Here is a 12,072-nt window from a genome sequence, read left to right as displayed (position 1 = left end):
CGGAACGCGGCGTTTTTGGGGCCGGAACGCGGCGTTTTTGGGGCGGAACGCGGCGTTTTTGGGGCGGAACGCGGCGTTTTTGGGGCAGAACGCGGCGTTTTTGGGGCGGAACGCGGCGTTTTTGGGGCGGAACGCGGCGTTTTTGGGCCTGGAACGCGGCGTTTTTGGGGCAGAACGCGGCGTTTTTGGGGCGGAACGCGGCGTTTTTGGGGCCGGAACGCGGCGTTTTGGGGCGGAAATGGTGATTTTTGGTCACGAGGCTGATTTGCTCTTTTTCTCCCCAATTTTTGGTCTCGTTTAACGACTTTTTGCCATAACGAGCGTCCGCAATTCGGCTTTTTGCGTTAATTTTCCCTTTTTTACCCATTTTGAGCCAGAATGCTGAATTTCTGTGGCCGGTTCTCCTTGGGTTGGGTTTGTTGGGTTTTTTTTTGGTGAATTGCTGAAATTTTCCTTCATTTTGGGGCAAAACCCCAAATTTTCCTTCATTTTGGGGCACAAACAGCGTTTGACCCCAAACCTGCTCCTTTTTGCCCCAAAACCGTTTCCTTTCCCCCCGCGGGTGACGTCGGCGTTGGGAGAATTATTTAATTTGTAAATAATGTATAATTTTTTAATAGCTTAATTGTAAATACGGCACAATAAAGGTTGCAAGTAAAGCTTGGCGCTTGGTCCTCCACCAAGATGGCGGTTGGCCGCTCTAGGCCTCTCCTGCCGTCTCTATGGTTTCCTTTCCCTATGTTTCTCCGCGCGCCGCTTGGCCGCTCTGGTCCATCTTCACGTCGTCTCTATGCTTCCCGGTCCTCCGGGCCGCTCCGTGGCTTTGGGAGCGAAACCGGAAGTCTCTATGGTTGCTGTGGCTCCTCCCGGCCGGCAGGCGGCGCTGCAGCCCCCCCCACCCGCCGCCGCCGCTCTGGCCCCGCCGCCGCCTCCTCGCTGGCTTCCTCATCCGGGTCCCCGCGCACGCGCGGTGGGAGGCGGGAGCGCGATGGCGGCGGAAGGAGCGGAGGGAGCGGCGGCCGCGGGCGGGAACGGGAACGGGAGCGGAAACGGAAACGGGAGCGGCAGCGCCGACCCCCCCGGTGAGCGCGGGGGGCGGGGGGAGGGGCTGGGGGCGGGGTTTGGGCACAACGGGGGGGACCCCCCCGGGTTTATGGGACCCCCCCCCCACCCATGGAATCGCCCATGTATGAAAACCCCCCACTATGGGACCCCCCCTCCCCCCCAGTATGGGACACCCCCACCCTGGGACCCCCCCACCTGTGGAATCGTCCATCTATGGAACCTCCCAGTATGGGAACCCCCCCACTATTGGACACCCCCACCCTGGGACCCCCCCACCTGTGGAATCGCCCATCTATGGGAACCCCCCCCCACCCTGGACCCCCCAGCCCTGGGACCCCCCTACCCATGGAATCTCCCATCTAAGGGACCCCCCCTCCCCCCCCACTACGGGATCCCCTCATCTCTGGGACCCCCCACCCCAATGAACCCCCCCACCCATGGAATCGCCCATGTATGGGACCCCCCTCCACTATGGGCCCCCCCCGCCTCGCCACGTGGAATCTCCCATGTACGGGACCCCCCCCCCCAGGGAGCCCCCCCACTATGGGATCCCCCCACCCCCTCCCCATGTGCCCCCCCGTGTACCCCCCAATTAACGCCACCTCCTCTTCCCCCCCAGCCCCCCTGTCCGAGCCGCCCCCCCCCGCCCCCCTCCCCTCCCCGCCCCCCCCAACAGCCGAACCCGGAGCCGCCGCCGCCCCCCAACCCCCCCAGAGCTGCAACGGCGCCGCCGCCCCCCCCGAGGAGCCGCCCCCCCAGGAGCCGCCGCTGGAGCCGCAGGAGCCCCCCCAGGAGCCGCCCCCCCAGGACCCCCCCCAGGACGCCCCCCAGGAGCCGCCCCCCCAGGAGCCCCCCCCGGAGGCGCCGCTGCCCCCCGAGCTGGAGAAGCTGTGGCAGGCGGCGCAGAGCAACCCCCACGACTTCAGCGCCTGGACCGAGCTGCTGGCGCTCGTGGAGCAGGAGGTGACGCTCGTTAGCGCTTCCTAATTAACCCGCCGCTCGTTAGGGCTGCCGGAGTTAACCTGCTGCTCATTGAGGCTGCTGGAATCAACCTGTGGCTCGTTAGGGCTGCTGGAATTAACCCGCTGCTCGTTAGGGCCCTGGGTAGTTAAGCTGCAGCTTGGTAGGGCTGCCATAGTTAACCTGCTGTTCGTTAGGGCTTTGTAATTAACCTGCTGCTCGTTAGGGCTTTGTAATTAACCTACTGCTCGTTAGGGTTTTGTAATTAACCCGCTGCTCGTTAGGGCCTTGGGTAGTTAAGCTGCAGCTTGGTAGGGCTGCCATAGTTAACCTGCTGTTCGTTAGGGCTTTGTAATTAACCTACTGCTCGTTAGGGCTTTGTAATTAACCTGCTGCTCGTTAGGGCCTTGGGTAGTTAAGCTGCAGCTTGTTAGGGCTTTGTAATTAACACAGGGCTCATTAGGGCTTTGTAATTAACCTGCTGCTCGCTAGGGTTGCCGTAATTAACCTGCTGTTCGTTAGGGTTGCCGTAATTAACCTGCTGCTCATTAGGGCTTCAAAAAACCCGCCACTTGTTAGGGCTGCTGCAGTTAACCCAGCCCAAATCTATGGCCTGGTTTAAACCTTCATTAAACCCAGCTCAAGTCTACGGCCCTGTTTAAACCTCCGTTAAACCCAGCTCTAGTCTATGGCCACATTAAAACCTCTGTTAAACCCAGCTCAAATCTATGGCCTGGTTTAAACAGTCGTTAAACCCAGCTCAAATCTGCGGCCCTGTTTAAACCTCCGTTAAACCCAGCTCAAATCTATGGCCTAATTTAAACAGTCATTAAACCCAACTCAAATTTACGGCCATGTTTAAACCTTCCTTAAACCCAGCCCAAATCTATGGCCTGGTTTAAACCTTCATTAAACCCAGCTCAAATCTGTGGCCCTGTTTAAACCTCCGTTAATCCCAGCTCTAGTCTATGGCCACATTAAAACCTCTGTTAAACCCAGCTCAAATCTATGGCCTGGTTTAAACAGTCATTAAACCCAGCTCAAATCTGCGGCCCTGTTTAAACCTCCGTTAAACCCAGCCCAAATCTATGGACTAATTTAAACATTCATTAAACCCAGCTCAAGTCTACAGCCCTGTTTAAACTTTCATTAAACCCAGCTCAAATCTATGGCCTAATTTAAACAGTCATTAAACCCAGCTCAAATCTACAGCCCTGTTTAAACCTTCCTTAAACCCAGCCCAAATCTATGGCCTAATTTAAACCTTCATTAAACCCAGCTCAAATCTATGGCCTAATTTAAACCTTCATTAAACCCAGCTCACATCTATGGCCTAATTTAAACCTCTGTTAAACCCATCTCAAATCTATGGCCTGGTTTAAACCTTCATTAAACCCAGCTCAAATCTATGGCCTAATTTAAACAGTCATTAAATCCAGCTCAAATCTGCGGCCATGTTTAAACCTTCCTTAAACCCAGCCCAAATCTATGGCCTGGTTTAAACCTTCATTAAACCCAACCCAAATCTCTGCCCCTGTTTAAACCTCCGTTAATCCCAGCTTAAACCACCGGCCTCAAACCCCCGCAGGATCCTCCCGCCCGGAGCCGCTTCCCAGCCTCATTCCCGCTCTAATGAGGGCGCTAACGAGGCGGGGGGGGCCGCGGCAGCCCCCCCCGCTGTCCGCGCGTCCCGACCGCGTCCGTGTGTCCGCAGAACCAGCTGGGGGCCGCCCGCCGCGCCTTCGACGGCTTCTTCGCGCACTACCCGTACTGCTACGGCTACTGGAAGAAATACGCCGACATGGAGCGGCGCCTGGGGGGCGACCAGCGCGCGCAGGAGGCCGGTGGGGCCGGGGGGGCGGGGGACCCTCCGGGGGGGGGCGATGGGGGTTTGGGGGGTCCCTGTGCTGGTATTGGGGTGTCACCCCCCGTTTGACCCACCTGGGGGCGACCAGTGCGCGCAGGAGGCCGGGGGGCCGGGGGGGTGGGGGGGGCCGGGGGGGGGCGGGGGAACCCTCCGGGGAGGGGGCGATGGGGGTTTGGGGGGTCCCTGTGCTGGTATTGGGGTGTCACCCCCCGTTTGACCCACCTGGGGGGCAACCAGCGCGCGCGGGAGACCGGGGGGGGCGGGGGGGGTGGGAGGGGGTGAGGGGGGGCGGGGCGGGGGGGGGACACCCCCGGGTGACCCTCCTGGGGGGGCAGGTGTGGGTTTGGGGGTCCCTGTGCTGGTGTTGGGGTGTCACCCCTTTGCTTTGCACTGTTTCCAACGCGCCGATGGGGCTCTTCGGGGTCCCTGTGCTATTTGTGACGTTCCGGGTGTTGTTTGCAGGTGTTTGAGCGCGGTCTCCAGTTTGTTCCGGGTGACATTTGGGGGTGTTGGTGACGTCCGGGTGTTGTTTGCACGTGTTTGAGTGCGGTCTCCAGTCCGTTCCGGGTGACGTTTCCTGGAAGATGGTGCCGTTTGGGGTGTTGTGACGTTCAGGTGTTGTTGCAGGTGTTTGAGCGCGGTCTCCAGTCCGTTCCGGGTGCCGTTTGGGGTGTGTGTTGGTGACGTCCGGGTGTTGTTGCAGGTGTTTGAGCGCGGTCTCCAGTCCGTTCCGGGTGCCCTTTGGGTTGTTGTGACGTCCGGGTGTTGTTGCAGGTGTTTGAGCGCGGTCTCCAGTCCGTTCCGGGTGCCCTTTGGGGTGTTTGTTGGTGACGTCCGGGTGTTGTTCCAGGTGTTTGAGCGTGGTCTCCAGTCCGTTCCGGGTGCCCTTTGGGGTGTTTGTTGGTGACGTCCGGGTGTTGTTGCAGGTGTTTGAGCGCGGTCTCCAGTCCGTTCCGGGTGCCCTTTGGGTTGTTGTGACGTCCGGGTGTTGTTGCAGGTGTTTGAGCGCGGTCTCCAGTCCGTTCCGGGTGCCCTTTGGGGTGTTTGTTGGTGACGTCCGGGTGTTGTTGCAGGTGTTTGAGCGCGGTCTCCAGTCCGTTCCGGGTGCCGTTTGGGGTGTTTGTTGGTGACGTCCGGGTGTTGTTGCAGGTGTTTGAGCGCGGTCTCCAGTCCGTTCCGGGTGCCCTTTGGGTTGTTGTGACGTCCGGGTGTTGTTGCAGGTGTTTGAGCGCGGTCTCCAGTCCGTTCCGGGTGCCGTTTGGGGTGTTTGTTGGTGACGTCCGGGTGTTGTTGCAGGTGTTTGAGCGCGGTCTCCAGTCCGTTCCCGGTGCCATTTGTGTTGTTGTGACGTCCGGGTGTTGTTGCAGGTGTTTGAGCGCGGTCTCCAGTCCGTTCCGGGTGCCCTTTGGGTTGTTGTGACGTCCGGGTGTTGTTGCAGGTGTTTGAGCGCGGTCTCCAGTCCGTTCCGGGTGCCGTTTGGGGTGTTGTGACGTCCGGGTGTTGTTGCAGGTGTTTGAGCGCGGTCTCCAGTCCGTTCCGGGTGCCGTTTGGGGTGTTTGTTGGTGACGTCCGGGTGTTGTTGCAGGTGTTTGAGCGTGGTCTCCAGTCCGTTCCGGGTGCCCTTTGGGGTGTTTGTTGGTGACGTCCGGGTGTTGTTGCAGGTGTTTGAGCGCGGTCTCCAGTCCGTTCCGGGTGCCGTTTGGGGTGTTGTGACGTCCGGGTGTTGTTGCAGGTGTTTGAGCGCGGTCTCCAGTCCGTTCCGGGTGCCGTTTGGGGTGTTTGTTGGTGACGTCCGGGTGTTGTTGCAGGTGTTTGAGCGCGGTCTCCAGTCCGTTCCGGGTGCCCTTTGGGTTGTTGTGACGTCCGGGTGTTGTTGCAGGTGTTTGAGCGCGGTCTCCAGTCCGTTCCGGGTGCCCTTTGGGGTGTTGTGACGTCCGGGTGTTGTTGCAGGTGTTTGAGCGCGGTCTCCAGTCCGTTCCGGGTGCCCTTTGGGTTGTTGTGACGTCCGGGTGTTGTTGCAGGTGTTTGAGCGCGGTCTCCAGTCCGTTCCGGGTGCCGTTTGGGGTGTTTGTTGGTGACGTCCGGGTGTTGTTGCAGGTGTTTGAGCGCGGTCTCCAGTCCGTTCCGGGTGCCGTTTGGGGTGTTGTGACGTCTGGGTGTTGTTGCAGGTGTTTGAGCGCGGTCTCCAGCCCATTCCCGGTGCCGTTTGGGGTGTTGTGACGTCCGGGTGTTGTTGCAGGTGTTTGAGCGCGGTCTCCAGTCCGTTCCGGGTGCCGTTTGGGGTGTTTGTTGGTGACGTCCGGGTGTTGTTGCAGGTGTTTGAGCGCGGTCTCCAGTCCGTTCCGGGTGCCCTTTGGGTTGTTGTGACGTCCGGGTGTTGTTGCAGGTGTTTGAGCGCGGTCTCCAGTCCGTTCCGGGTGCCCTTTGGGGTGTTGTGACGTCCGGGTGTTGTTGCAGGTGTTTGAGCGCGGTCTCCAGTCCGTTCCGGGTGCCCTTTGGGTTGTTGTGACGTCCGGGTGTTGTTGCAGGTGTTTGAGCGCGGTCTCCAGTCCGTTCCGGGTGCCGTTTGGGGTGTTTGTTGGTGACGTCCGGGTGTTGTTGCAGGTGTTTGAGCGCGGTCTCCAGTCCGTTCCGGGTGCCGTTTGGGGTGTTGTGACGTCTGGGTGTTGTTGCAGGTGTTTGAGCGCGGTCTCCAGCCCATTCCCGGTGCCGTTTGGGGTGTTGTGACGTCCGGGTGTTGTTGCAGGTGTTTGAGCGCGGTCTCCAGTCCGTTCCGGGTGCCCTTTGGGGTGTTTGTTGGTGACGTCCGGGTGTTGTTGCAGGTGTTTGAGCGCGGTCTCCAGTCCATCCCGCTCAGCATGGACCTGTGGATCCACTACATCTCCTTCCTGCAGAGCTCGCTGGACATGAGCCGCCCCGAGGCCGCGCCGCGGATACGGGGGTAAGGACGGGGGTCCCCAAACGTGTGACACTGTGACACTGTGTCCCCAAACGTGTGACACTGTGACACTGTGTCCCCAAACGTGTGACACTGCCCGAGGCCGCCCCGCGGATACGAGGGTAAGGACGGGATGGGGACAAACCCGGGGTGTCCCCAAACGTGTGACACGGTGTCGTGTCCCCAGGTGTGTGACGCCGTGTGTGTCCTCACAGGGTGTTTGAGGCGCTGGGGATGGGGTGACAGACACCTCGGGTGTCCCCAGGTGTGTGACGCCGTGTGTGTCCTCACAGCGCGTGACGTGGTGTCTGCGTCCCCACGTGTGTGATACGGCGCGGTGGCGGTGTGAGCGATGTCTGTCTGTCTGTCCCGCACTGTGATGTCCATGTGTCTGTCTGTCCTTAGGGTGTTCGAGGCGGCTGTGGCGGTGTGACCCATGTCTGTCTGCCTGTCCCACGGTGTGATGTCTGTCCGTGTGTCCATCCACAGGGTGTTCGAGGCGGCTGTGGCGGTGTGACGCGTGTCTGTCCGTCTGTCCCACGCTGTGATGTCCGTGTGTCTGTCCGTCTGTCCGCAGGGTGTTCGAGGCAGCGGTGGCGGTGTGACCCATGTCTGTCTGTCTGTCTGTCCCATGGTGTGACGTCCGTCTGTCTGTCTGTCTGCAGGGTGTTCAAGGTGGCGGTGCGACCCGTGTCTGTCTGTCCCACGGTGTGATGTCCGTCTGTCCGTCCGCAGGGTGTTCGAGGCGGCGGTGGCGGTGTGACCCGTGTCTGTCCATCTGTCCCACAGTGTGCTGTCCGTCTGTCCGTCCGCAGGGTGTTCGAGGCGGCCGTGGCAGTGTGACCCATGTCTGTCTGTCTGTCCCGTGCTGTGATGTCCGTCCGTCTGTCCATCCGCAGGGTGTTCGAGGCGGCGGTGGCGGTGGCCGGGCTGGACACCCCAATGTCCCGTGGTGTGACGCGTGTCTGTCCGTCTGTCCCACGGTGTGCTGTCCGTCTGTCCGTCCGCAGGGTGTTCGAGGCGGCGGTGGCGGTGTGACGCGTGTCTGTCCGTCTGTCCCACGCTGTGATGTCCGTGTGTCCGTCTGTCCGTCCGCAGGGTGTTCGAGGCGGCCGTGGCAGTGTGACCCATGTCTGTCTGTCTGTCCCGTGCTGTGATGTCCGTCCGTCTGTCCGTCCGCAGGGTGTTCGAGGCGGCGGTGGCGGTGTGACGCGTGTCTGTCCGTCTGTCCCACGGTGTGATGTCCGTGTGTCTGTCCGTCCGTCCGCAGGGTGTTCGAGGCGGCGGTGGCGGTGTGACCCATGTCTGTCCGTCTGTCCCGTGCTGTGATGTCTGTCCGTCTGTCCGTCCGCAGGGTGTTCGAGGCGGCCGTGGCAGTGTGACCCATGTCTGTCTGTCTGTCCCACGGTGTGCTGTCCGTCTGTCGGTCCGCAGGGTGTTCGAGGCGGCGGTGGCGGTGTGACGCGTGTCTGTCCGTCTGTCCCACGCTGTGATGTCCGTGTGTCTGTCCGTCTGTCCGCAGGGTGTTCGAGGCAGCGGTGGTGGTGTGACCCGTGTCTGTCTGTCTGTCTGTCCCATGGTGTGACGTCCGTCTGTCTGTCTGTCTGCAGGGTGTTCAAGGTGGCGGTGCGACCCGTGTCTGTCTGTCCCACGGTGTGATGTCCGTCTGTCCGCAGGGTGTTCGAGGCAGCGGTAGCGGTGTGACCCGTGTCTGTCTGTCTGTCCCACGGTGTGCTGTCCGTCTGTCCGCAGGGTGTTCGAGGCGGCGGTGGCGGCGGCCGGGCTGGATTTCCGCTCGGACAAGCTGTGGGAGCTGTACGTGGAGTGGGAGCGCGAGCAGGGCGAGCTGCGCGCCGTCACGGCCATCTACGACCGCGTGCTGTCCATCCCCACGCAGCTCTACAGCCAGCACTGGGAGCGGTGAGCGGCAAACGGGGGGAAAACGGGCAGAAATGGGCAAAAACGGCCAAAAAACGGGCAGAAACGGGCCAGAAACGGCCAAAAACCGGGCAAAAATGGGCCAAAAATGGGCAGAAACAGGCAAACAAGGGGCAGAAACGCTGCCCATCCCCACGCAGCTCTACAGCAGCACTGGGAGCGGTGAGCGCGAAATGGGGGGAAAACGGGCAAAAATGGGCAAAAACGGCCAAAAAACGGGCAGAAACGGGCCAAAAACGGCCAGAAACGGCCAAAAAACGGGCAGAAGCGAGCCAAAAATGGGCAAAAACGGGCCAGAAACAGGCAAACAAGGGGCAGAAACGCTGCCCATCCCCACGCAGCTCTACAGCAGCACTGAGAGCAATGAGCAGAAAATGGGTGAAAACAGGCAAAAATGGGCAAAACCGGGCAAAAAACGGGCACAAATGGGCAAAAATGGCCAAAAAATGGCCAAAAACAGGCAAACCAGGGGCAGGAATGCTGCCCATCCCCACGCAGCTCTGCAGCAGCACTGGGAGCGAAATGGGGGGAAAACGGGCAGAAACGGGCAAAAACAGCCAAGCAGCTGTTTTCAAGCAGCACGTTCCCCAGCCCCCCCGGTCCATCCCGCCCCCATTTTTGCCCATTTTTGCCCATTTCCCCCCGTTTTCGCCCCATTCCAGGTTCAAGGAGCACGTTCCCCAGCCCCCCCGGTCCATCCCGCCCCCATTTTTGCCCATTTTTGCCCATTTCCCCCCGTTTTCGCCCCATTCCAGGTTCAAGGAGCACGTTCCCCAGCCCCCCCGGTCCATCCCGCCCCCATTTTTGCCCATTTTTGCCCATTTCCCCCCGTTTTCGCCCCATTCCAGGTTCAAGGAGCACGTTCCCCAGCCCCCCCCCAGTCCATCCCGCCCCCATTTTTGCCCATTTCCCCCCGTTTTCGCCCCATTCCAGGTTCAAGGAGCACGTTCCCCAGCCCCCCCGGTCCATCCCGCCCCCATTTTTGCCCATTTTTGCCCATTTCCCCCCGTTTTCGCCCCATTCCAGGTTCAAGGAGCACGTTCTCCAGCACCCCCCCCGGGACATCCTGTCCCCCGAGGAGCTGCTCTGGGTCCGCTCCAAACTGTCCGCGGAGCCCCCGAAGGCGCCGGAGCCGCCGAAGGCGCCGGAGCCGCCCCCCGAGGAGCCGCCGCAGCCCGGGGGGGGCGCCCAGGTACCCGCATCCCCCTTTTTGGGGCGTTTTGGGGGCGTTTTGGGGCCAAAATCCCACTATTCCCATAGGTTTCCATTTGGAAAATCCACATTTATACCCGGAACCATCCACTGGTGTTTCGCTATTTAAATGTTCAAGTTTCTCCCCAGAATGAACAGTTATATGAAGATAAATCACAGCACAACAATTTTGGGGTCCCCCGCTGTCCCCATATAAAAAACCAGGGGGTTTTGGGGTGATTTTCATTGCAAAACCCCGTATTTTAGTCACTTTGAGCTCTGCAGATGTACAATTATTCCCAGGGTACGTTCGCTGCTGTTTCTGGGTTTAAATAGGGAAGTTTTACCCCAAAATGAACAGTTACATGAAGATAAATAAGAGTAAAACAGCTTTGGGGTCCCCCCGTGTCCCTGTGGGGGTTTTGGGGTGTCCCCCCCACCAAAAGTGCCTTTTGGGGAGTGTTTTGTGGGGCAAAACCAAAGGGTTTTGGTACCTCCCGGCTCTCAAATGGGCGGTTTGTGCTGTAAATGGTGATGGGGCTTTTGGGGACCCCCCCTGTACCCCCTTTGGGGACCCCCCCGTACCCACGTTTGGCTGCAGGAAGAGCCGGAGCCGGAGCAGGAGCGGATCCGGGAGCTGGTGATCTCCCTCTGTGACCCCCCTGTGACCCCCCCTGTGACCCCCCCGTACCCCTGTGACCCCCCCCCGTACCCCCCTGTGACCCCCCTGTCCCCATTTGGCAGCAGGAAGATCCGGAGCTGGAGCAGGAGCGGATCCGGGAGCTGGTGATCTCCCTTTGTGACCCCCTGTGACCCCCCCATACCCCTCTGTGACCCCCCCGTACCCCTTTGTGACCCCAGGAAGACCCGGAGCCGGAGCAGGAGCGGATCCGGGAGCTGGTGATCTCCCTCTGTGACCCCCCTGTGACCCCCCTGTGACCCCCTGTCCCCCTCTGGCAGCAGGAAGACCCGGAGCCGGAGCAGGAGCGGATCCGGGAGCTGGTGATCTCCATGCGGCAGCAGATCCACGCGCACAACGAGGCCGAGGTCGGCAAGCGCTGGAGCTTCGAGGACGGGGTGAGCGGCCCCCCCAGTGCACCCCAGTGCACCCCAGTTCACCCCCAGTTCATCCCCAGTTCACCCCAGTGCACCCCAGTTCACCCCCAGTTCACCCCAGTGCAGCCCCATTCACCCCCAGTTCACCCCAGTTCACCCCAGTGCACCCCAGTGCAGCCCCATTCAACCCCAGTTCACCCCATGCACCCCCATTCACCCCCAGTTCACCCCAGTGCACCCCCATTCAACCCCTGTGCACCCCAGTTCACCCCCATTCACCCCCAGTTCACCCCAGTTCACCCCAGTGCACCCCCATTCAACCCCTGTGCACCCCAGTTCACCCCCATTCAACCCCAGTTCACCCCAGTGCACCCCCATTCACCCCCAGTTCACCCCATTCACCCCCAGTGCACCCCCATTCACCCCCAGTTCACCCCAGTTCACCCCAGTGCACCCCAGTTCACCCCAGTGCACCCCCATTCACCCCCAGTTCACCCCAGTGCACCCCCATTCAACCCCTGTGCACCCCAGTTCACCCCCATTCACCCCCAGTTCACCCCAGTGCACCCCCATTCACCCCCAGTTCACCCCACTTCACCCCCACTTCACCCCCATTCACCCCCAGTTCACCCCAGTGCACCCCCATTCACCCCCATTCACCCCCAGTTCATCCCCAGTTCACCCCCATTTCAACCCCGGTTCACCCCCATTTCACCCCCATTTCACCCCCATTTCACCCCAGTTCACCCCAGTTCACCCCCATTCACCCCACTGCTCACGTTTCACCCCCAGATTCCCTCCAGTTTCCCCCCAATTTCTCCCCAATTTCCCCCCAATTCCCCCCCAATTTCCCCCATCTCCCCCATTTCTGCCCCCGCCCCCATTAATCCAGATCAACCCCCCCATTTCCACCTGAAGCCGCTGGAGCCCCATCCCCCACCGCCGCACCCCATTAATCCAGATCAACCCCCCCCATTTCCACCTGACCCCCCATTCTGACCCCCCCTGTTAATCCAGATCAAGCGCCCCCATTTCCACCCGACCCCCCATTCTGACC

The 12,072-nt window shown here is 60.6% G+C and overlaps 1 protein-coding gene across 1 annotated transcript; it reads left to right on the top strand.

Moving 5' to 3' along the window:
- Positions 1 to 988: 988 nt before the first annotated feature.
- Positions 989 to 11,052, top strand: LOC309452967 (pre-mRNA-processing factor 39-like; the record flags this gene model as incomplete). Its single annotated transcript, XM_082077613.1, has 7 exons — positions 989 to 1,082; positions 1,685 to 2,028; positions 3,740 to 3,865; positions 6,715 to 6,833; positions 8,583 to 8,750; positions 9,795 to 9,960; positions 10,920 to 11,052. Coding segments are annotated over 7 exons (1,150 nt in total), but the record flags the coding sequence as incomplete, so codon positions are not given.
- Positions 11,053 to 12,072: the final 1,020 nt, after the last annotated feature.

The sequence above is a fragment of the Streptopelia decaocto genome (genome assembly GCF_964273445.1).
Source record: "Streptopelia decaocto genome assembly, contig: HAP1_SCAFFOLD_1788, whole genome shotgun sequence".
Lineage (NCBI taxonomy): Eukaryota > Metazoa > Chordata > Aves > Columbiformes > Columbidae > Streptopelia > Streptopelia decaocto.
This window is presented reverse-complemented; position numbering and strand designations above follow the sequence as displayed.